The sequence below is a fragment of the Diabrotica undecimpunctata genome, chromosome 2, assembly GCF_040954645.1.
Source record: "Diabrotica undecimpunctata isolate CICGRU chromosome 2, icDiaUnde3, whole genome shotgun sequence".
NCBI lineage: Eukaryota > Metazoa > Arthropoda > Insecta > Coleoptera > Chrysomelidae > Diabrotica > Diabrotica undecimpunctata.
In genome coordinates, this window is record NC_092804.1 from 156,218,533 (window position 1) to 156,243,549 (window position 25,017).

Below are 25,017 nucleotides of genomic sequence, written 5' to 3' on the forward strand. Positions count from 1 at the left end.
GCTATTAACATGGCAATTCTGATCTTATTTGCGGCGCTTCTGAATAGTTCGACCGATGTGAGCCCGAACCACTTCCTCAGATTTTGGAGCCACGAGTGTCTTCTCCTGCCTGGCCCTCGCTTACTGTCTATTTTTCCCTGGACAATCAATTGCAGTAGACGGTACTTATCGTGTCTCAATATGTGGCCTAGATATTCAAGCTTTCTTTGTTTAATTGTATTCACGATTTCTTTCTCCTTTCCGATTCTTTGGATTACCTCTGTGTTGGTGACATGTTCGGTCCAGGATATACGAAGAATGCGTCGGTACACCCACATTTCGAATGCTTCTAGTTTTCTCGTGAGCGTCTCCGTCAGCGTCCAGGCCTCCACACCATACAGTAAGATCGGAAAAATGTAGTTTTTAACTAGACGTAGTTTTAGGGGAAGAGACAAATCCCTGCTTGATGACTTTCTAGTTGAAGAAATAAATCATAACTTTTTAATTAGTAGACATTCCTTTATGTCATGTGACCGCGACTTCGGTCTAATCGAGAAAAATAAAAAATATCATCCCAACATTTTTCATCCTGAAGATTGGATCAATGTATTACAGCATTAGTTTAAAAAAAGATGATCCTTGTATTATTTATTTTAAATATGGTGTAAGTGATCTTCATCAACTTCAAAAATTTAATATTGAAAAAAGGAATATACCAAAGGATCGTTTAAAGGATAAATTAGCAATTTTATATCCTGATGGAAATGTTATAACTCCAGTCAAAAAAAAGACCTGTTGCAATTGACCGAGTTTATTCCACCGATCTTTCATGACTGTTATAAAGATCTCAAATGCTCCGATACTGCCCAGGGCGAAATTTCACTGCGAGGACATGATTTGGACTAAATTTATATACTTTTGTATTTTTACGTAACTAACAATAAAGCTATTCCATAGTTATGTCTATTTTTAATAGGACTATTCTACATGCATGGAAGATTTTCTAAATACCAAAGCGGATCAACCCACATTATTTTTGTAAATTACAAAAAAAAAAACACATTTTCTTGGACAATCCGTTACAAAATACCCACTAATATTGCCAGTGCTTCATACTAAAAAAATTTAACACTTTTATGTAAGCCACAAAAATTCTTTAAAATACCAGTTTTTGTTATTTTCAGTTTCCTCCATTTAATTTTTTTAACAGGATGGTCCGCTCTGGTTCTCAACGCCTCATATATGATTGTATAGTGTATTTCCTTACCTGTTTTTGTCCTGCATCAATCTATAGATGTCGAATTGATAGTCTCCTTCGGCAGTAAACAAATCTGGATCCAATCCAAGATCGTTAAATATTACAACTCCGTCATGTTCAATTCTCGACAGAGTGTAATCAATGATGGCAACTTCAACGCCAATTGTGGGTATGTTATAGGTTTTATTTTCCAACGTAAACGATACTATTTTATTGGTTTCTACCGTAGATATCAAAACGTTTCCCCAATGAAGATCGCGATGTTCGAATTGGAGTTCTTCTTCGGCTATCGCCAAGCCTAATGCAACCTGGAAAATTAAAACAAATGTAAAATTTAGCAAATCATTTGTATCGTGTTGGCATTAACATTTTCAATACGAGACTTCAGGTACAAAAAGAAATATTTCAAATGATCTGTACCAAACGGGGACATACGAAATACAATGAATGCATGAAGAATTGAAAATATGTAGTGTTAAATAACAATGATATCTTTTGTTTGACATGTACATTTATACAAGAAATAACAATATGCTTATTACGAATCGTAATTTGTTAACAGTAAAACATAATAGATAATGAGAAACCAATCGGAACAATAAACAAAAATGGACAAATCCTGACCTAGATTCAGCAAAGGAACCATTACATAACAGAACTCGGGTATTCTGAAGAAATAGCCATTTCAATATCCAGTAGTCTACCAACACTCCCAGAAGATGACCCAGTCTGATGAAGTCGCGTATTTGCAATTGCAAAAACAGAGCCAACATTCCAATTAATAACAATAACCGAATGACCTTATGAAAGACGTACCTGTTTAAAATTATTTTATAATTGGTTTCAAATGAGTGTAGAGTAATAAATCATGAAGTGTCATAAAATTTGCCTGAATTTCGGTGTCGTCATGGGCGTAGGCAAATGGACGGATGTCAACTTCGTCGTCAAAAATTGATGTACCTCAAAATATCATATTTTGGATATTTTGTGATAACCAATTTTATTTAATTTTTCGATTAACTTATTCTTCAAACTCGTATTCCATTATATGGTCATTAAAGCTAATTACATTTTTATTTATAAAAACAAATTCACTTCCTTACTGAACGAATAAAAGCATTAGAAGAAATAAATCAACATGAAGACTAATAACGCGTAATGAGGTTTTACTTACACTTTCATTATAATCCCTCTTTTATTTTATTATTATCATTCGACATTCGACATTCGAGTTAGTAATTGTTACTACACCAATTAAACGTACAGTAATATTGTGATATAGAAATAGTGAAAAAGTTATAAAATGGCGACATTTGCTCCAAAGAAAAGAGGTGTAAAAAATTCTCCGCTATCTGTTAGTGAAAAAGTTATAATTTTAAATGTATATGATTGCATAAAACACGATCACCCTAGTTTGTCTGTGCAAGAAAGTGTTGAGCGATGTGCCCGAATGACTGGAATTGGACAGTCCACGATTTTTAAATTATTGCGAGAAAGAAAGATATCAGGCCAGTTAAGTCCATGCAAGAGAAAATCAGGAAGACCAATAAAAATCTTAGGTGAAGACACCAAACGTGACATTCGAAGAAAAGTTCATTCGTTTTATTTTAAAAAGGAAATACCCACCCTTGACAAAATACTAATGGAGATAAGCCAAGATAACGATATTCCTTTGATATCCAGAAAACTTTTATGGAAAACTTTAAAAAGTATGAATTTTTCCTGGGAAAAGCACAATCGAAAGGCACTATTACTGGAAAGTGATGAAATCATTTGCTGGAGACGAAAATATTTGAGAACTATAAAACAGTACCGCAGAGAGCACAAGAAAATTTTTTATCTTGATGAGACGTGGATAAACGAAGGTTATATAGTCCAAAAAATGTGGCAAGATAAAAATGTAACAAGTGCTCGCCAAGCTTTCATAGAAGGCCTTTCGACGGGTATTAAAGTGCCTTCGGGAAAAGGGAAGAGGCTTATAATTGCTCACATTGGAAGCGAAGAAGGATTTTTAAAAGAAGGTTTGTTAAGCTTTGAGTCGTGTCGGACGGGAGATTATCATGAGGACATGAATTCGGATGTCTTCGAAGACTACTTCGGGGAAATGTTAAAATTTCTTCCAGCTGATTCGGTCGTGGTTATGGATAATGCAAGCTACCATTCAAGGCGCATAGAGAAGGTACCAACTTCAGCTTGGAGAAAGCAAGAAATTATTAATTGGCTGTCAAATAAAGGTATTCAGTTTGAGACGAATTCAATAAAGAAGGAACTACTAGCCGTAGTAAAACAACATAAATCTCGCTTCATAAAATATGCCGTAGAAGATGTAGCAGAAAAGTATAAAGTAACTGTGCTACGCCTACCGCCATATCATTGCGAATTAAATCCCATAGAACTTATATGGGCACAAGTTAAAGGATATGTTGCAAGGCACAATACCACATTTAAAATGAAAGATGTCAAGGTATTGTTTGATCAAGCCATTATGGAAATCACATCAGAAAACTGGCAAAAAGCAATCCAGCATGTTTTAAAAGAGGAAGATAAAATGTGGGAACTGGACAACTTGGTCGATCAGGTGGTTGACCCTATAATTATAACACCAGGGGATGATGACAGTTCTTCGGATGAAGACTATAGTGATGTAGAATTGTAATAACGTATCCAGTAAAGTTTTTGTAGTTTTTGTGAATAAATTGATTTAAACTCCCCACAAGTGTTTCAATATGTAAAGTTCATTCGTGTGTGTTTGTGAGTATTTCCCGATTTCGGTTCGTATATATTTTATTGTTACATTTTATATTTTTTTAATAACACTGTTCTGCTGTATTACATTTTTATTTCCTTTAATATGATTTTTAAGAATGCATATTCTTTTGTCAATTAACCCACTAGCGCGCCTCTGGCTCAGTGTTTATCTGTCGATAACAATGGACTAATCCCTTAAAACAGGGTGATACCTACCTGCTCTTTATGAAACGACAGAATTTTGCAATGCGGACGGAATTTATTGACGGATTATTGACGGATTACCCTGTAGCGCTTTTGAATACTTCATGAGATTTTATTACTCTACACTCATTAGAAATAGATTATAGAATATTTTATTCTATGTATAATTCCTAGCCCTAAGATTTAATTGTCTAGACGGCAACCCTGTCAGCTCTAGGCAAAGTCGTTACAATTTTATAAGAGTAGTATGTTTCCATATGTTGCCATAAGAGCACACAATAAAGAACGTGTGAAGAGATTTTGTTTTACAAGTTATTTCTTCGCCCTATCGATCAACTATTTACCACCACGATTAACCGGCGACCAGTCAATTTAATTCAACAATTTAAACAGTACCAAAGGATCTAGAGAGGCTAGGAGCCTTCTGAATTACTTGCCTCCAGAATAAAAGAAAATGTTCTACTATATACATGTACTAATTTACATTTACCATAAAAGACAAAACATCTGCTGCCTCTTTAAGAAAATAACCCAGTTTTCTATAAGGACATAAGAGGACTGATAGAAAAAATTAGTTTATTGAAATACACATTGAAATAGACAGTTCAAAATGTAGCTTGAAATGAGTCATTTTACACAATAGTAAAATCCTGAAAAAATTTAAATAATCAGAACATTACTGGGTAGATAATTTGTGTCGATTTAAAAACAATAAACTGTCTCCTTTGACAGGAAAGTAGATAAACAAAACATCCCTGTTTTTTATGTCTTTGCTAGAGCACAAAAAAAAATAGTGGGTTAAAAAAGATTAGCCTTTGAGAAATGGTTCAAAGAAAACAAAAGGTAATCTATGAATCTTTAATTGCAAGAGAAAAAGTTATATTTCCTCCCTTATATAACCAGTTAGGGCTTATAAAGCAACCTGTAAACACTTAAGAAGATGGACAAATATTTTGTGAACAAATTTGAATTGAATGCTTGGTGTTTGTTTATTGAAGAACATTTTCTTGGAATTCATAAAGCAGGGAATAACATAAAATTAATAGAAAATACGCTTTCCAATTTTAATATTCTTGGTAGTAACATGAGCATTAAAGTTCACTAAACCGTGGAAACTTGTTATCAAGAAAAATTGTATCTGCACATGAAGGCAGAGTATTGTTTGGAAACTTTAGCGAGATTGTTCTGGGTACCCACATAGTAGAAAGTCATGGAAAACGCAATTCTTTGGTGATGGGTAACAAATGTATTTGTTGTGATATGTGTTTCTCCCTGTGTTTTATGAATTACCAGTAATATCGTGAAATTTATAAAAGTTAAAAAATTAAATTTGTCTGTTCTATAAAAGGCCAGTATTAGCTAGTCTCCAAAGTTATCTTAAAAAGTAGAGCTTTTACGAAAAAATAAAAAAACATTTTTGAACTCAAGCATCAGTACTTATGTCTCCTGCACCAAAATGGCTGTTGGACTGTTATATTTATTAAATTTGCATCAAGAAATGAATATTGTGTATGGAATAGCAATTGTGAAAATCATATAAACTGTTTATTCTAGAATATAGTATAATGTTAAACTTACCTGTTGAAACATGGAGTAAGCCTGCATTGCGTTGTTGAAAACGAAAGATTCCAAATCTTTTCCTCCGTAAGCCATCTGAAAAATGATGTACAACTGATCTTCTTTAAAGGTATCTGGGCAATCGTTCTCAGATCCTCGAGTTTCGTCAAATAGGTCCCACAGATCTATAAGTTTTTCAGGGTATGTTCCTTGAACGCATTGTATTTTCTGAACTTCGGTAAACGAAGATATTCCATTTCTCTTGTTGTGTCTGAGATTACTCAGTTCTCTAGAATAAAAAAAGAATATTTACAACATGATCCTGATTAACAATTGTAATGATGTACGACTTACATTGTGATTATGATTTCTGATAAAACTTCTTCAAATTTTTTCTGTCTTTCACCATTAACGATTTGGTCTCCCTCCACTGGAATAATTTTCAGCACTGATGTTCCTCCATCGGGATTCCGTAAGAGGAAAACCTCTCCGTAAACCCCTTCTCCAATTTTTTGACAATTCTGAAGGATACTGTAACAAGAAATGAAGTTATTTAGTTTTTGTTGCAAAACTTTGTAAATGTATATACAATATAGAGAAATGGCTGGATCCTTTATGTCAAGCAAATAAAAAAAAGTGATAACACTTATAATAATTAAACATTTTTTTTATTAGTTACTTATTAAAAATAAAAAAATAAAATAAAAATATTAGAAGGACACGAAGAGACTAGAAAATACTACCACGGTGTAAGAAAACCGTTCCCATAGTTTATAAATGGTGTAGCAAGAAGGATGATAGAAGAGATTAAGCAGACGACTCATAATAATTATAATGCATAAAATGAAAACTAGCAAAGCACGGAAAGATGAAATAAAAAAAATGGAAAAGGAAAAAAGATGAGAATGTAAACGAGAAAACTAAAAACACAAACGAATGGTACTAGAATTACATTTCACCGTAATACAGGTTTAAAATTGGGAAAAAGATCTGAATTTTAAATCTGTTCCTATATAATATTATTCTTGAAGATTTCCCTGGTCCGCATGAGTTTTTACCAAATACACAGTGGCGGTCGTAGCTCAGCGACTAAGATACTGGCTTATCAAGCCAGAACGCATGAGTTCGATCCTTGGCACACATTTGGCCACATTTCGGTGGCCATATTTTGAGTGCTTCTTCCAAGAACTTTAGGAGTTCAACTAGTAAATATTGTTTCACAAGTATTTTAATTAATTCAGTTACAAAACCTTTAGAAATGCGCAGTATACTTGGAAATATCTTCCCATGACTATGGCTTCCAAGAAATACTGAGTTAGGTGGATTAAATGATATTTTGAACTGATATTTTCAAAAATACAGATAATAATTAATTTGCTTGGTTAAGTTAATTACTTAGAAATATACATTCATTTAAATAAATAGAGATAATTTTTGGTTGAGTAAATAATAAATATACCACATAGAAAATACCTTTTTTAAACAAAGTATTACAAACAAACAAGTTCAAAACACGAGAGAAATCCAAAAACATAGTTTTGTTGTGAACTTGAAACTTTTTAAATAGGTAAATATATATAATAAATAGTAACTTGAACATATAAAAAACAAATAAAATGAACCATCCACCACCTGCATACAAGTACTAGGTAGTGTTTTTGTAGTTTCTATGAATCGCTAAAGATAGTTTTACTCTGAAATGAGTAATTCCACTCACCTCACCTCGATGTGGCATTCTTCAGACCAATAGAGATTATGTAGCGCAAAATAGTTGAGAAATGGAAAACAGAACCAGGCAGGAATGAATCCACAGTAGCTAAAGACAAGTTTCCTAGATTATTAAAGAAACTGGTTGATAGTCTTTCAGAGGAAAATGCCAAATCAGGGTTTAAAAAATGTGGCACCGTGCCTTTGGATCGCACCAAAGTCCTAAGGATGCTGCCGAACTCAGACAATGATAATACCAGACAATCTGGAACACAAACGCCCTTGTCAGGTTCTGTTTGCGTGGAAGGGATTGATGACACTTTTAAAGAACTTTTGAAGACATTAAGACAGTCTGATACTCAGAGATAAAAGAAAAAGAAAACAAAAATGATTGTCGAACCGGGAAAAAGTGTTGTGAGGACAGATTTAGAAGAAGAAGAGTTTGAATCTGAAGCAGGATTATCAGGAGTTCAGAACATAGAACTGAATCCGTCAAAAGAAATTTCCGGTCGCACTAAAAAGCTAAAACGAGAATCTAGTGCTTCAGGAAACTCTCTTCCAAGACAGTGACAAGGAGCTAGTGTTGTCATCTGATGAAGAAACGAACACTTGCGTTAATCCTGGAGACTTCTTAGTGGTCAAAGTATGGCAAGACCAAGCAATATTTCAGACTCTACGTTACTGAAGTTCTCTATCATCAAAATGGCGGTTACGTAGGAATCTCTTTTAAGAAGGTTCCCCATGCTTGGAAATTTTCGGGAACTGAAGAGGAAGAGCATTTTTTAAACAAGATGATATAAGACAGTTGTCTGTATGTATAAAAGTGAATACCTAGTCTCAGTTTAAAAACATGATTTGTTTTAACAATGATCTTAGTGATTTGTGTTTATATTTTTCTTCTTCAGGTTCCTTCTCTTATCGGAGGTTGGAACTCATCGCTATTTTAATCTTATTGTGTTTATATTAGCCGACCTTAAAAGTGTATTTTTCATTTCAACAATAAATTTTTCATATAAAACAAACTGTATATTTATATGTGTATGTTACTTTACACCTTATACACTTTTTACCTGTTCCTATTGGCCCTACAAATTTATGAATAGGAACACAATAGTTTTTCATACTGTTGTTCCTATTCACCCCACTTGGTGGGGTGAAAACACACATAAAAATGCATAAGTTTTATGTTTGCAACATGTGTTAGTGGCTTTTTTTTTAGTTGAACGTTTGAAACCGTTCTTATTCACCCCATTTTGCGGTACCCATTGTCATTCATACACAAGGAATTTCACAAGATTTAAAAAAGGAAAAAAACAAAACATCACACTCACACAACACGGGATTGAAAGATGACAATACCATATTATAAGAAATATTGAAAATGATAGGAAATAAGTACATCACAACATCCAAAACAACTAACACACTGAGATCTAGCCTTTCCAAAACTAAACCCAACAACACACAAGAAAAATCAAATAATTGCATATATAAAACACTCTGTGAAAGACAAATAATAAAAATTGTTATTTTTCAACATTTTTTGTTTATTTTATAACTGAAAAATATCGTAAATTGTTAATCAAATACGATTAATTTACAGATGTTCATTCCGATTTTTGGAGAAGCTTCAATTGGAACTGCATTTCAAAAATAAATATATCTTCCTGTGGTTTTTATTTTGGTTTGATGCCAATTTAATCTGGATATGGCGCATTGTGACGTAGACTGTTTTATTTTTGGCGTTTGGACAGACTTTGTACGCTAATTATTTATTTACCTAGATTAATAGTGCTATAAAAAGTCCAATGTTCAGTAACCAATAGGCAAAATATTGTTATACGGGAAATACGCACTTAAGTTTTCTGCCAAACAAAAATCAAAATAAACAAAGAAAATATTCTGGTATGGAGTGGTTAAGAACAATGATCGGAATGTTTATCTCCATCGTAGAGGATATTTAAACGTATTTTAATGTATGTATGTGTAATAATTATTTCATATTTGTATTTAAATAATTATGAGGAATTCCATATTATTATATATATTGCGTGTTGATGTGATGACAAAATATTCTAAGTTTTCTGATCAATCGCAATTTTTGAATTGCTCGATGCTTCTGCTTTTGTGAAGTATAAACCTCATGTGACTGGTTCTCGTATGTACGTATAATACGATTAACATTAATTTTATCCCAGAAATTTATAAAAGCAAAATATTTACAAAAATAGAACTTCAACATCTGTTCCTAGAACAATGAACTGTGCTCCTTAATCTTACTAATAGGTTGGAGTTTTTTGTGACTAGTAGTTATTTTTAGGAATAAAGAAATTAAAATGTTACCAAAATAAAACTCGGAATAACATTGAATAAGGATTTTTTTGGAAAAGAGCCCAGGACTTTTAAAATTGTATAGACGTGAAGGCACAAAAAAAACAAAAACAATAGAAACATACCATACACTAATAACATTATCACGAGAAAGAAGAGACTATGAGGTCAAAAAATTATTTAAAAAAAAGTTATTTTACATTTAAATAACCCTCTGAAAAGTATGTGTTAATATATACTAGTACTACACTAAGTACTTTTGTTGAAATGGCTTTTTTAATGTAACAACAAATCGATAAAAGTTTAAACATGGAGGCAATACAATTCATGAATGCAATGTTACGTTAATACTTTGTGAAGTTGCTTATAGGCATTCAGGCAAATTAGCGTTTGCGTTTTAACTGGTATTTTCTTTTTAAGTTATCATAAGAGCCTATGAGGGCTACCTGTCTGATAAATTCTCAGAAAAGGGGCAACTGGCATTACGAATTCAAATACAATATTTTTCTAACGTATTTATAGATTTCTATGGGTATTTATACTTCCTAGAGATTCTGAAAGAGTGTCCAATAAGTTGAAGCTCCTCCACCAAAATATAATCTTAAAGAAATATTACATACGAGCCTGTCACTCCTGGATAAGAGTACAAGCTACCTCTTCCGTCTTCTTGGCCAAGATCACTCCGCCTTTTTCTTTGTTTTCTTGTTCTCTGTCGTCCTCCTTCACAGGTTGTTGTGTGATTTCGCCCGATTGGTGATTAACCTCCATTTCTTTATATTTTCTACTTTTGTTCTCCTGTTAAGATCTTCATTCTGTTGAAATTTAATCTTCTCTGACTTGATCTTCCCATCTCTCCCTCTAGGTCTTGTATTTTTAGGTTTCCACATTAATATGTTCTTTATTAATTTATCTTCTTCTCGTCTTAGTACAGCCCGAGCCATTTCAACTTTTGAGCCTTTATCTGTCTGACTATATCTTCTCTATTTATTATTATTTATCTTGTTAAATAATCGTCTAAACTCTCCATCTTGGGTTTTTTTGGTCCAAGATTTCTTCTAAGGATCTTCCTTTCTATTATTCTTAGCTTCTCTTCGTCTCTATTAGTTAGGCATATTGTCTGCTGTGTAAGTTATGACAGGTCTGATTGCTGTTTTATATATTTTCATTTTGGTGTTTTTGCTGATAGTGATGTCTGTCTTTTAGTAGTTTTTGGTATTTCCAATTGCTCGCATTTACTCCTTCGGATATCTCTGCGCTCCTGCCGTATGAGCTGTCTATTGTTACACCTAGATACTTAAATATCTCTCTTGCTCCCTTGTTTTTGTGAAATAAGTACATGGTCTATCTGGTTACCTATATATGGAGCCATGTTATTTTGTATTTTTTTGTATGTTTTTTATGTCAGAATTTTGTACCGGCAACTAACAGCCGATCTGCGAGACGTTGATAATAATTATCGGCTAGATTTTAAGAACTCGCGAGCCGGCACGCTCATCATTCCTGGCACCTTCAAGGCTAAAACACATCTCTTCAGTATAGTATAGACAGCGACATAGCATTTACGCGTTTTGAGTTATCCGTGCTTCTGTCTGAGAGACCGGTGTTAGCTATTTGTATTGGAGTATAAAAAATGTAAGTTGGTTTTACATACTATACAGAAATTGAAGCCAAGAAGGTTGTTTATCGAAAATCTTGGGTCTCTTGGGTAACATCTCCAGGACTTTCTAGAACGATAAAATTGAGAAGAAATGAGATTTATAATATTTCCGACAATGAGCAACCTCCAACGAATTCTACATTTGGTAGATGTTTTACTGTTCGTCCAACAAAATCAGGAAAACAAGATTCAACTGCCATAAATGTAAAAAATTTATGTGTCTGGAGTAGTTGACACCTATTTGTACCGAACGTGTGGAAAATATTGAATAACATCAACAAGAAAAATCCAGTTGAACCAAAGAGCTTTTATGATCTCCATAGTTCCATATTACTTCCTATGCTTTTAGAAATATTTAATTAATTTTATATTAATATTTTAATTCAAGCACGGAGTTTTATTGAGTTAAGGCTTTCAGAGAAAATAAATTTTTCGTTTTACTTTTTTTTCTTTTTGAAAATCTGTTATTGAATTTTATTAAAAAATACCTAAAATATTGTTTTATTAGTATATTAACTAACAAAGAAAAATTCTGGTAAATGTCATTTTAAAAATACATGCCACAATTTTCACAAGTTGGTCTCTGAGATCCCTGTTACCTTCTATGTATAATTAGAATATGTTATCTCCGGAAGGTAAATATCGTCGAATTCATATTTTCTGAACTGTCAATGCCACAAGTCGCTCTGTTCATTTATCATTCGTCTTAGGCCTTAGCATACCACATATCCTATCCATTTCCATTGTTTACTATTAATATGTTCTCTATAACGTTCTTTAGTTTGATATTTCTTAATACTCTGGCTTCTTGGAAGTACAAAAATGCATAAAAAGACAACGCATTTATAGAATGTACCTCGTAAATTAAACTTTAGTCAATAAAAGACACATTAAATGTTTTATCGGATGGAAAATTACGCAATGTCACAATTTTTTTCAAGGTTAAATATTTATTCCACTAAAATTCTTGGGAATATCCATATATTGATTGCGTCGACAAGGTTAAACCGCCACAATTATGTGAAAACCCAATCGATGAATATTTTTCATTGTTTACCACAGACGTGAAATTTTGTTTGGAAATTGATTTTTTATTTATCAATCTTTAAAAATTGAGTTCATAATATTTGAACAGCTGAAGGTGTATTGTGTAATAATTTTCAAGGAAATGTTTGTCAGTATTTCAAACATTACCACGCAGACTTATAAAAATAAATAAAAAAAATGTGTATGATATAACATGACTAAATGAATTGCGTAATATTACGAGTATATCGTAATGCATCCCTTTGCCAATCACCAAATAATTCGACAAAAGTGAGACTGAATTTAAAACACACATACTAACTTTTAAAATTTTAGATAATATTTTTGCAAAGAAAGGAGTATATTTACGATATGATGTCAAATAGAACATAAACCACATGAAGCTGTTCGATAAGATAAGTGCATCTTATCAGATGTCTGGGTTTTTTTATTTAATCACGAATTAATTTAATAGAAGAAAATATTTTTTGCGAACGATAAATTTTAAAACAAGGTAAAACTAGTATTGTTTTAAAAGAAAGATTTTGAGATAAAGGATGGACTTAGACAAGAGTAAGCGCTGGCGCGCCTCCTATTTAATATTACCTTCGAAATGGCAGTCAGAGACACGCGAATTAAAGACGCTAAACAAAACATAATACCACAAGAATAGAGATGGAGCTCTCTTCAAAAAGGAAGACAAATCGGACCCAGAGAACTACAGAGGAATTAATTTATTAAACACAACACTAAAATTAACAGCCAAAGTGATAAAAAAATAAATTTAAACTGAATAAACTTAAACTTAGTTGTTATAATCCTAAATAGCAGAAGAACAAGGTTTTAGGTCGGGAAGATCATGCACCGACGCCATATTTATAAGCAGGCAAGTGCAAGAGAAATCATTAGAATACAACAAATTGGCATATCTATATTTCGTGGACCTTCTTCTTCTTGTAGTTCCTATCCATCTCGAATATTGGAGAACATCATGGCGATCTGTATTTTGCACCCCGCTGTTATGAAAAGATTTGTGGTTATTGTTTTAAACCACGTACGTAGATTTTTCAGCCAGGAAATCCTTCGCCTTCCGGGTTCTCGTTTTCCTTCTACTTTTCCCTGAAGAATTAATTGCAGCAATCCATATTTTTCGCTGTTCCTCATGATGTTGCCAAGGTATTCGATTTTGGCTGTTTTTATTGTAGTTACCAGCTATTTCTCTTTTAGCATTCTTAATAACACGTCCTCTTTATTAGTAACTTGAAGATCACAGGAGAGGTCTTGTAGAAACAAGACCTGACACAGAGAACAAAAAGAATGTTACGAAACAGCAGAATCGAAAACCCTTAGAATTACTATGAGACAGAACAAAAAGAAGAAGAGTAGAATCGAGCAATGATATAAGCCGAATAAGAACAAATAGAGTTGTAAAGATGGCAAGAGACGGTTCCCCAATAGGAAAGCGATCAGTGAGAAGACCACGAAAACGATGGAAAGACAACTTACTGAAGGTACATTGAAAAACAGAGTCATGTCTACATAAAAACAAGAACTATTATTAAACATTTTCTTTTTATTACTGTTTTTACCTTTATTGTGATTTATTTACAACAATTAACATGGTAGTTTCATCAGTAAAGATCCAACTGACCCGAGATTCAGATTATCGTGTCTCTGGACTAACCCAGATCCGTTGATGCAGGTATTCAAAAATATTGGTATTCCCCATAACTGTTGGAAAAGAGCTTGGAATTTCCAAGAAAACATTCTGTAGAGATATAAAACTTCTTTCCATTATTTTAGACAGTTCAAAGCGTATTTTAGAAAGGACACGCGTAAAACAAAACAGTAATGGAATTGGATAAGAAATTTAAGAAAACACGAGAAACATCTAAAGAAAGTGGAACAGGACGTCATACAGGCATTTTAATTATAAAAATACTCTCAGATCAACCTCATCATCAATCTATGATTACAATAAGAAGATACAGAGAAACTAATCTGTTTTTTACACAAGTGATCTGATATGTTTATATCGATATGGCATTTAAAAAGTCAAAAAATAGAAAATAAACTGCAATACTTAATAGATTATTATCATAATCGAGATATTCAATGAATTTAACTTTAGTAAATTTCCAAACACTTGTCTCTATTTGAGTATTGAGAATATCATTCTGTTCTTAAGTTTTTTATATAACATTATATAATGTTGTTCACTGCAAATCTATAAATAGTATCAGATTTTTTACATGATAATCTTTTTAGTGTCAAGAGAGATATTTATGGCCAACCTGTTTCTATAATAATAAAAACTTTTCCTAATTATCAACGAAGACAAAACATTAAATATGAAAAAAAAACAAGACATAAAAGTGCAAACAAAAAACAATTTTAAAACCTCTAGAAATTGACAGTTGTTTGACATAAATATTGACGTTTTGTTTTGGTTGGATGTATTTACTAGTGGTAGAATATGGTCAGATGTAGAATAAAACACGACTAGAAACGCATTTCTATAAATGAGATAATTTTTCACCTTCTTCTTCTCATTGCGCCGTCTCCTTTCGAAGGTTGGCGATCCAAATGGCAATTGTAGTTTTGGAAACTGCTGCGCGAAAGATCTCTGCGGATGAGCGGTCGAACCATCTCCTTAGATCTTTCAGCCACGAGTTCTGGCGTCTTCCTACTGATCTTTTGCCCTGTACTTTTCCTTCCAGTATAACTTGAAGTAATTCATATCTTTCGCCTCTCAGCACATGACCCAAGTATTGCATTTTCCTCTCTTTGATTATTCTTAGTAATTCTTTTTGTTTACACATACGACGAAGTACCTCAACATTAGTAACTCTTTGTACCCATGGAATCCTCAACATTCGTCTGTATATATACATCTCAAAGGCATCTATTCTTTTTTCTATTTCAGAGTCCATTGTCCAACTTTCACAGCCATACAGTAAGACAGAAAAAACGTAACATCTGATCATTCGGATTCTAAGCTGTAGACTAAGGTCTGATCTTGTAAAAAATATTTTAATGCTCATGAATGTTTTCCTTGCTTGTTCGATTCTTGATAGGATTTCTTTTTTTGGATTACACTGACTATTAATATTTGTTCCCAAATATTTTATGGAATTTACCTGTTCTATTATTTGACCCTTGGCATACACCTGTACGTTTTTTTCACCACACGAGGTAATGATCTAATTCTGCGAGATCGCATGATAAAATGCTATGTGCAGAGTATCTTACTGCATGGAATGGAAGCCCGGACGTTGACAATTAGCTCGTTACGATACCTGGAAAACTTTGACATGGGGATATTTCGCCTCATTCTAAAAATTTCATGTAATGGCCATGTTAAAAATGAAGAAATTTTAAAATGTAAAAGAGAATACGAGATCGTGAACTTGTAGAAATTCATCTTATTTTGGACATATATTCAAGATCAGAGAGATATAACTTCCTTCAACTAATAATGGAAGGAAAAATAGAACGAAAACTTAGGCCTGACAGACGACAAATGACATGGCTGCCTAACATCAAGGAATGGGCAGGGCTAGACCCCCAAACCTTAATAACGAACCTGGCAAATTCAATCTTTATTAGACACAATATTGTTTACGGTCAACTAAAAAAAAAGATTTCTTTCACTCCTCTAGATAGACTTTTTCCTGAACTTTTCATTTCATTTTCTCATTTAGATATCTACAAGTTAGGTTGTTTGCAGTTGCTGCGACCCCTTTAACTAAATAAGCTACATTTTATTTTATTTTAAATATCTCTTCTTATTTTTGTATTTCTCGTTCTCTTCGCCTGTCAGGTACCTTATTGTTAATACTTACAGGATTTATTTACGACGGGCTCGCAAACCGTTTGCTGGTCGCTTGATTATCTACAGTAGCCAAAATCTCTATAGAAACTTTACACCTTTTAGAGGTTTATTTAGATCTGTCCTTAGAGTTGTATTTATTTCCGTTTTCTATTATATTCTTATTGGTCTTTCCATTTAGTTTTTCTTTGCGTTTTATAACCATCCCATCTATGTTTTTTGAGATTCAAATATTTAAAAACAATGGCTCCCGTTTTTTGAGATTTTTTTATTTATATCTTCCGCGTATTCCCTACCCTCCTAAACAAACTCACCGAATATATAATAACTAAGCAACGGTAGCTTCGAGACACAAAGTGCATCAGTGTCCTGAGTCTACTTCCTAGCAGTTCAGATTACTGAGTGTTACATAACAAGATCGATGAACTGGTTCCATTTACGACCACGAATTAACTTAAAAAGAAATGGATGGAACAAAATATAGAAAGGTTAAAAGTTTAAAATAGAACATACAAATTGAAAAGCGAAATGCGGAAACCGAGGAGGTTGGAAACAACCGGTCAACACGCAAACAGAACGATATCGGACTTTGTGGAACGGATGAAACATAATCACTGGTACAAACAAATGAACCTTCGAAGAAGAGATGTAAAGATTTATTTATTTATTTATATACGGCATCCATTTACTTACAATTTTTACAAAGTTACATCTTACAATCAATAAATTATTAAAATAACAATCACAAGTTTTACAAAGTTACACCTTAACAACAATAAATTATTAAAATAACAAACACCTCAGAATAATACAAACATATAAGAATAATATAGATGTACAACAAACTTATTGTAAGATACTTTTTAGTTGTTTTTTAAACAAACTAATTTTGGAGTCAAAAATATCCATTTGTCTTGGTAGGCTATTAGCACTCCGGACCAATCGTGTAGTTGGTTCATTGATACCATAATTAGTGTGGTGAAATGGCACTGAAAAGATTTCTGATTGTCTGTTGCTTCTACTAGGAACTTTAAGACTAACAAGCGATAAGAGTTGAGGACAATCTATAAAAGCATTGATAACTTTGTGTAAGAAACATAAATCTAACAATGTCCTCCTTGACTCAAGTGTTGGTAAGTTAAGACTATCTCTTACCCACTGATAGTTGTATTCCTCTCTCCTGTATCCACTCTTATAGGCTGCTACCCTCAGAAATTTATTCTGGACTCTTTCAATCTGTTGAATGTAACAGTGGTATGATGGGGACCATACAACTGATCCAAACTCCAGAATGGGTCTAACGAGACCACAATAAAGTTTTCTAAATGTAAACAAAGACAGGTCCACTGATGTGCGTTGGATAAATCCCAGCACTTTCATCGCTCTATTTGTTACTTGGTTGATGTGGCTTGAGAATGACAGTTTGGTGTCTAACCAGATTCCCAAATCTAATACTTCATTTTTCGAGGCTAATGGCAAGTTATTTATGTAGTAAACAAATTCAATTGGATTTCTTTGCCTTGAGAATGTCATTTTATGACATTTGTTTATATTGAGTGACATTTTGTTTAAAGTGCACCAATCATAAAACGATTTAAGATCTTCCTGTAATATAGCAGCATCATTCCAGGATTGAATTTTTCTAAACAGTTTTACATCGTCAGCAAACATAAGAACACTACAATTTTTGATTTGTTGTACTAAATCAACCAGAAACAAACAAAACAAAACAGGGCCACAATGGGAGCCTTGTGGCACGCCCGATGGAACTGTTATTTCAATTGAAGTGTCACTTCCCAAGTTAACTGCCTGCGTACGGCCACTAACAAATTCTGTAATCCACTGAAGAAGGGGATCCAAAATACCCAAAGCTCTTAGTTTTTGTAAGAGAACCCCATGGTTTACCCGATCAAATGCTTTGGAAAAGTCAGTATAGATTGAGTCAACCTGGACTCCCTCTTCAAAGCTGTTGTATATATGATTCACATACAAAACTAGGTTGGCATCTGTTGACCTCCCTCTCATAAAGCCAAATTGTTCAGGATTAAAAATGCTTCTAAAACTCCATGTCAGTTTCTTACTAACCAAACAATCAAGCAACTTGGGCAGCTCTGACTGATTACAGACAGCTCGATAGTTTGATATATCGTTCCTTGCACCCGATTTAAAAATTGGCTTTAAAAAACTTTTCTTCCAGAGACTGGGAAAGCTACCAGTACCAAGTGATCTGTTAAAAATAAACAAAATTGGTTTTGTAAGTACACATATACATTTTTTCAGAAAATAGGCTGGGATTCCATCCGGCCCTGCACATAATCGGTTTTTACAATTTGCAATAGTATCATAGACCTCAGTTGCTGTAAGTATTATAGAACTCAAACAAATCGAACTGTCAAAATTAAAAAAAGGTAAAGTATCTTTTTGTTCATCTGAGTAGACAGATGAGAAATATTCTGCGAACATATTGGCAGAGTCCTTGATATTTAAGCTAACCCTATCATTATAGACCATTCTGGATGGTATATTATACCCATTTCTTTTGCTTTTAATATAAGACCAAAAATATTTTGGATTATCAGAAATGTTATTTTGTATCCCATCTAAATACTGTTTCTGACAGTCTGCTCTTAAAATTTCACACTGGTTTCTTAAAGCCACAAAACGGTCATAATCATCTTGCCTACCACTAATTTTAAATTGTTTGTGGGCCTGTTTTTTACATATAATTAGATTACGCAGCTTTGACGAGAACCAAGAGGGAAAGGTAGAGGTTTTATATTTCTTCAGTGGAACAAAGTGTTCTATCAGTGAGTAAATTATATCATAAAAAATGACCACCATACTATCAACTGTACCATTAAGAAACAGTCCCTCCCAATTTATACTTGCTAAATAATTATTTATTGAAAAGTAGTCACCATTTTTGAAATCATAAAAGTATTCCTCGTAATTCATAACATCAAAATTTTCTTCACACACTAGTTCAAAACTGATAGCTGTGTGATTTAAACTATTCTCAAAAATTTTATCTACTGCTGGAGTAACATTAATAGATTCCAAATTACTAAAAACCAGGTCCAATGGGACTCCTTTGCTGTTCAAAATATCATTCTTTTGAAAAAAGTTATAGAAACTAAAGCAATTTGCTACAATACTTACAGAGTCATTTCCAGTGCCTGTCACTGTCAATCCCAACTCATCATTGCCCCATTTAGCTTGTGGCAGGTTGTAATCACCTGCCAAGACAAACAGACTATCTGAAAAACTAGTGTAAACATATTCAACAGTTTCACAATGTCTTAAATAAGACTGAGAAGGTGATGGAGAAGGTATATATACACAGCCAATAACAAAATTTTGAGTTTTGATTTTAAATGTTAGGTATAACTGATATATGTCAGAGTCAACAAGAGGAACTATGATTTTTTGAGTAGAAAGGCTCTTTTTAGCTGCGATTAATATACCACCTCCACGTGTCTTTAGAGTGTTTAACCCCACTTTACGATCACATCTATAAATTTCATACTCTGGAACTCCCAATTCAGCATCAGAATAATCTGAATTCAACCAAGTCTCTGCAATCATTACTATATCATAGCAGGAACAACTCAAAGCTTGCTGGAAACTCTGTATTTTTGTTCGCATGCCCCCAGTGTTGAGATAGTAAACACATACATTTGATTTTGATTTCAAGGAGTCATTTTTACTTATATCACGGTCTGATCTCCTCGATCTTGCTGAAAATTTTCAGACTGGCGTTTATTGCTAATCCAAAACTTTCTTAAAATGATGCCTTTAGGCCAAATATCCGGCCTCGAAAAATCTTCCTTGTCATCTGGATGGATGCTTATTTTGAAAGAAATATTTTCACCTTTAACTGGTAACGGTTCAACCTTAAAATCCCTAATATTTGGACAATGCTTCTTAACATGTTGTTCAATAAAGGTGGGCGTAATACCCATTTTTACGCGACCAAGATAAAAATAAACTTTATGAAAAGAACTAGCAAAATTATTATTAGATATAAATAGGAATGATCTGTGATTTGTGGTAAGTATCCTACAGGACAATATTGCCTCAAGAGTATTATTCTGATGAATAAAATCGGACTGACAAAAAGTGGAGATTGCAGATTTTGTCCAGCTAAAGACGAGACGAAGGAACACTTTCTGTGCAACTGCCCAGGTTTTTATAGGATAAGGCTCAATACATTTATCAACTCAAGACCTACGACAATTTTAACCTAGGGATGAGTCACAATAGACCACTTAGGTCGAGTGGAAGGGTTAAGCGTCCACTCATATTGAATCTAAGCCAATCTGCAAACACAGACAGAAAATTATAGGAAATACAAACATAGATACATAAACTGAACACGAGTAATCTATCTCAAGATTAAACAATTTATGATCGTCATGCTCTTGCCTTATAATTTATTTACATTTTTTATAACATTCATTACTGAACAATCAACTGTAAATCAAATATTTTCATAAAATTTTGTACAATTTACCAGAAAACACTAACGAACTTTAACGGCAATCAATAATCCAAAACCGATTTTAAAGGATAAAAACGATTTTTTCACGGTTTTTTGTTAATAACCTTGGCGGTATTTTCGTAGATGAAGGTTGATTCGCTTCCTAGAGGTTCGATATTATCAAAGTTGACGGAGGTTGCGAGATGTTTTCCATTGTGTAACGAACAACGGTTGAAACTTTCGCCCAAATTACATTCACTTTTACTTTCACTTTAAATGAGATGGGTTCGCTCTGCTATGCTTATTAAAAGTGTTATGTAAAGTTAAATAACATTGAGGATTGTTTGTTTGAGAAATTTGACATTGTATTCGAAATTCCAGCGTAAATATAGGTTGGAGCATAATTTTACGGTAAAATTTGAAAATAATTTTCTGCGATTTCTAAAATGTTTAAATTTACTTCTTTATCAGATAAGCGATTCTTTGTGATAGGTCTAAAATATGCATATTTCGGCGTTTCAAGTTCAATCATTATTTTCTTACATAATATTTATTATTTTTTTATCCAGTTACATAACGGTTTCTTTGAATGAATATTAAACTTATTTCAGTAATAATTAAAAAAGTATTACGTAAATCGCGTGACTTTTGCTATGTCTAAAGGATATGACTACTGTTTTAGCAACATTTAATGAGAGAAATGTGATTACTGTCTGCAATAATGGTAACACCAATAAAATCTTTAGTATGGCATTTCTCGTACTGAACAGTATCTCTTTATCTACCTCTGTCCATCAATTTGTAAATGTAGATCTCTCACAACTGCTTCCATCTTTCTCTGTCCTATGCCAATCTCATCCAGTCTTTTCCATCACTATCCTTATGCCGTTTATCCATCTGTTTTAAGATCACTGTATGCTTATTTTCGTCTCCATTGGTCTTCATTCCTGGATTTTCAGTGTATCATCATATATGATAGCATATTAAGCATCTTGATTTGGTTGTTCTAGCTTGACGGCATGACCTGAGTTTACATAGTGTCCAAAGTTTTCTATATGATTTTGAAGTTATCTATATGTTCCTGGTTCACTTTTGGTTAGAATTCATTTCTTACACCTACTGTCCTGGATACTTCAATTACTTGTAACATTTCTTTCAATTCTTGGATATTTTTTGTAATTAAGACATCCATCAATAAAAGAATACACACATTGGCAATAATTGAATTTAATATTGAATTGAACATCAAACATTCATTTGCATAGATGGCCCCAGCAAAGAATCCAATGAAAACATAAAAGATAGTTTATGTGATAAATAATAATTGGGATTTAAGGCCTAAAGTTGGATGCGAAGATGCTCACAGGCTGATGATAGGCAGGCAGTCGTCATGAAAAGTATAATGCAAAAGAAAACAGATCAGCTCTGTGATTAAAAAGACATCCACCAGGCAACCTGTATATTGTCAGGTGAAAGAAAAAAATCAAATTAATCATATTTCCACTGACTCAAGATATGCTTGACAAAGAATTGCAAGAATTAAGTTGGGAGTATACCATCAGCTCTTAAAATCTCTTAAAGAAGAGATTTAAGAAAGAAGCTAAAAAGAAGCTCTTAAAATATAACAATCCATTTGAAAGAACAAATATCTGTTGCAACTTGGAAGTAAGTAATAACAGAAGCAACATAGTGTTACCTCAATTGAGAGAAATAGGACAGCCCCTAAAGAATAAAGTAAAGAAGCTGTGGAAGTAACAACTAAGTATAGTCACAATATAGAGACAGAATATACTTTAACGAGGAGCTAAAGGGAACTACAAAATATTTGCATTGTATGCAAAAGAAAAAAGGTGGCTACAATTGGGATTATTTGTAAAATAAAATTTTTGAAACTTGACAAACACTAAATCAAAAAAACAAGAAGTAAGGACATTCGAGAAAGAAATATATAGCACAAATAGAGGGAGAAGGAAAAGTGGAGATATAAGCAGAAGATAAGACAAAAACTATCTTTGAAAGAAAAAGAATAGAAAATGTTGCAATAACTACTATGGCATAACTAAACTTTTCAGTGGAAACTTGGATCAATAGATCAGACACAAACATATGTGTTTTTATTGTACTTCGACAAAAGTTTTTTATCTGAATATCAATTTGTTTAATAAAGACTTTATTAATTTATAAATAATAAATAAATATAAAATAAATAATTTCCAAACTGAGAAGCTACAAATAAATGATTTCCAATTAAAAAATATTCTTTTGCATATTAATGTTAATTTTTTTGTCTGTACCTAGAATTTATGACACCTATTTTCAATAAATTACAAACAAAACATTGAAATTTTTACCTTACCAATTACATGTGTAATTGACTCGAATTTAAAACCAATAACCTTCATGTTTAACTGCAAATAAAATAAACATTTCCTTTAAGTATCAGCAATCATGACACTTTTGCAAAAATTTGTAGCAATGTTTGGAGCATTTAACCTTCAGAGGTTAACAATACAAAATATAAATGCCCAGTTAAGCTAATAGGAGTCAAACTAGGGGGTCATTGATTTTTATTTAATTATTTGGTTTATTGATAATTGGTTATCATTCATTATATTTTTATAAGATAAGTTTTAAAACAGTAAACATCAAAATACAGATTTATGCACTGTTAATATAGTCACAGTATAAAGAGGTTCCATTTTAACCTCTTTATACTGTGATATAGTTCTGTGCTATTTTTAACTTATAATAATTAACTTTTCTTCTTTGTTAACAAACTACATTTAGGAAGCATCACTATCACACCATATAAAGCATACATGTAAAAAATACAAGAGTCTAACATTTTAAAATTGTGAGATAAAATTGTTTATAAAGGAGATAATATACTAATGATTTTATTAAAGTTATTTATTTATATTATTTCTTTGATTGATTTAAAGAAAACACAAGAGGACTCATCCACAGAAAGTGTTAATAGATAAAAAATACAACATGGGTACCAGTAAGTTTAATGGCAATATGTGGATGTGCCTACATATTCTCCTCGCCCACTGATTATCAACCTAGAATATCTGCACTGCATATAGTTGTCATGTGCCTTCTGGAATTTGTTGGTTTACCCAAATCGATATTGAAATGTTTGGTTGGGAAAAATTTTTGGTATTTCAAAGAATTGATACTGTTTTAATAGAAGATAGATATGGTTGAAATACTGACCAATATCCTTACTATAACATCTGTATAAATTACTAACCAAAATAACCAACTGCCTAACAAATATGGCATTTCGAGTCCATCGAATTATGGGCTGTGCTAGAATCTCTAGAAAATGCACACATAGATTCAAGATATACTAAGATAATTATTAAAGACATAATATATATGAAAATGCCACAATGCAAATAAAGCAGGACAAAAGCCGAAAAAAGAATCCCATAAAACTACAATGGGGTGTGAGACAAGGGGACGCCATTTCTTCCAAACATTAAGAAATTAGAATGGAACAAGGACGGACCATACTAAAACCATTTGAGATTTGCAAATAACATAGTTTTGCAACTAAATGAAATGTTACCACAATTAAATGAAGTTTCTGGAGTGGTAGGCTTAAAAATGAATTACAGTAAAACAAAAATGTTGCACATTATGTATACCTGGCCCATGTCATCAAACTGGGAAAACCAAATCAAGATACTGATATTAAAAGAAGAACACAGAAAAAGGTGTATAACACATGCATACTACCAATTTGTACCTACAGGTTGAAGACCAGTACCTTACCAAGAAATTTGCTAAATAACTAGAAATAACGCATAGGGCAATGGAATCAATGGTGCTTGGAATATCACTGAGAGACAAGATTAGAAACATTGAGATCAGACATACAACGAAGATCATCAATATCATGGAAGAAATTACAAAAATGAAATGATACTGGACCGGTCACATAGCCAGATATGATGATAACAGGTGGACAAAGAGAATCCTAGAATGGAGATCAAGCAGGCCAACAAAAAACATGGGAAGACCTCAAAAGAGATGGGTAGATAACATAAGAGCAGTGTCAGGCAAACAGTGGATTAGATTGGCACAAGATAGAAAAAGATGGAAGAATTTGGGAGAGATCTACATTCAGGAGTGGACGGAAAATGGTTGACAAAGAAGAAGAGAAGAGAGATATTGTTTTGTACATCCCATTTAGATGCAGAACTTTTATTTACAAATAAAATTGACAG

At 32.8% G+C, this 25,017-nt stretch overlaps 1 protein-coding gene across 1 annotated transcript in view; it reads right to left on the bottom strand.

Moving 5' to 3' along the window:
- The window catches only part of Haspin (haspin), a 68,807-nt gene that overhangs the window by 6,347 nt on the left and 37,443 nt on the right, over positions 1-25,017 (bottom strand). Inside the window, exons 4-6 of the mRNA XM_072523821.1 lie at positions 6,101-6,277; positions 5,768-6,035; positions 1,247-1,545 (exon numbers count right to left, since the gene is read on the bottom strand). Of these exons, the coding sequence (XP_072379922.1) occupies positions 1,247-1,545; positions 5,768-6,035; positions 6,101-6,277 (744 nt within the window). The remainder of the gene's footprint in view (positions 1-1,246; positions 1,546-5,767; positions 6,036-6,100; positions 6,278-25,017) is intronic.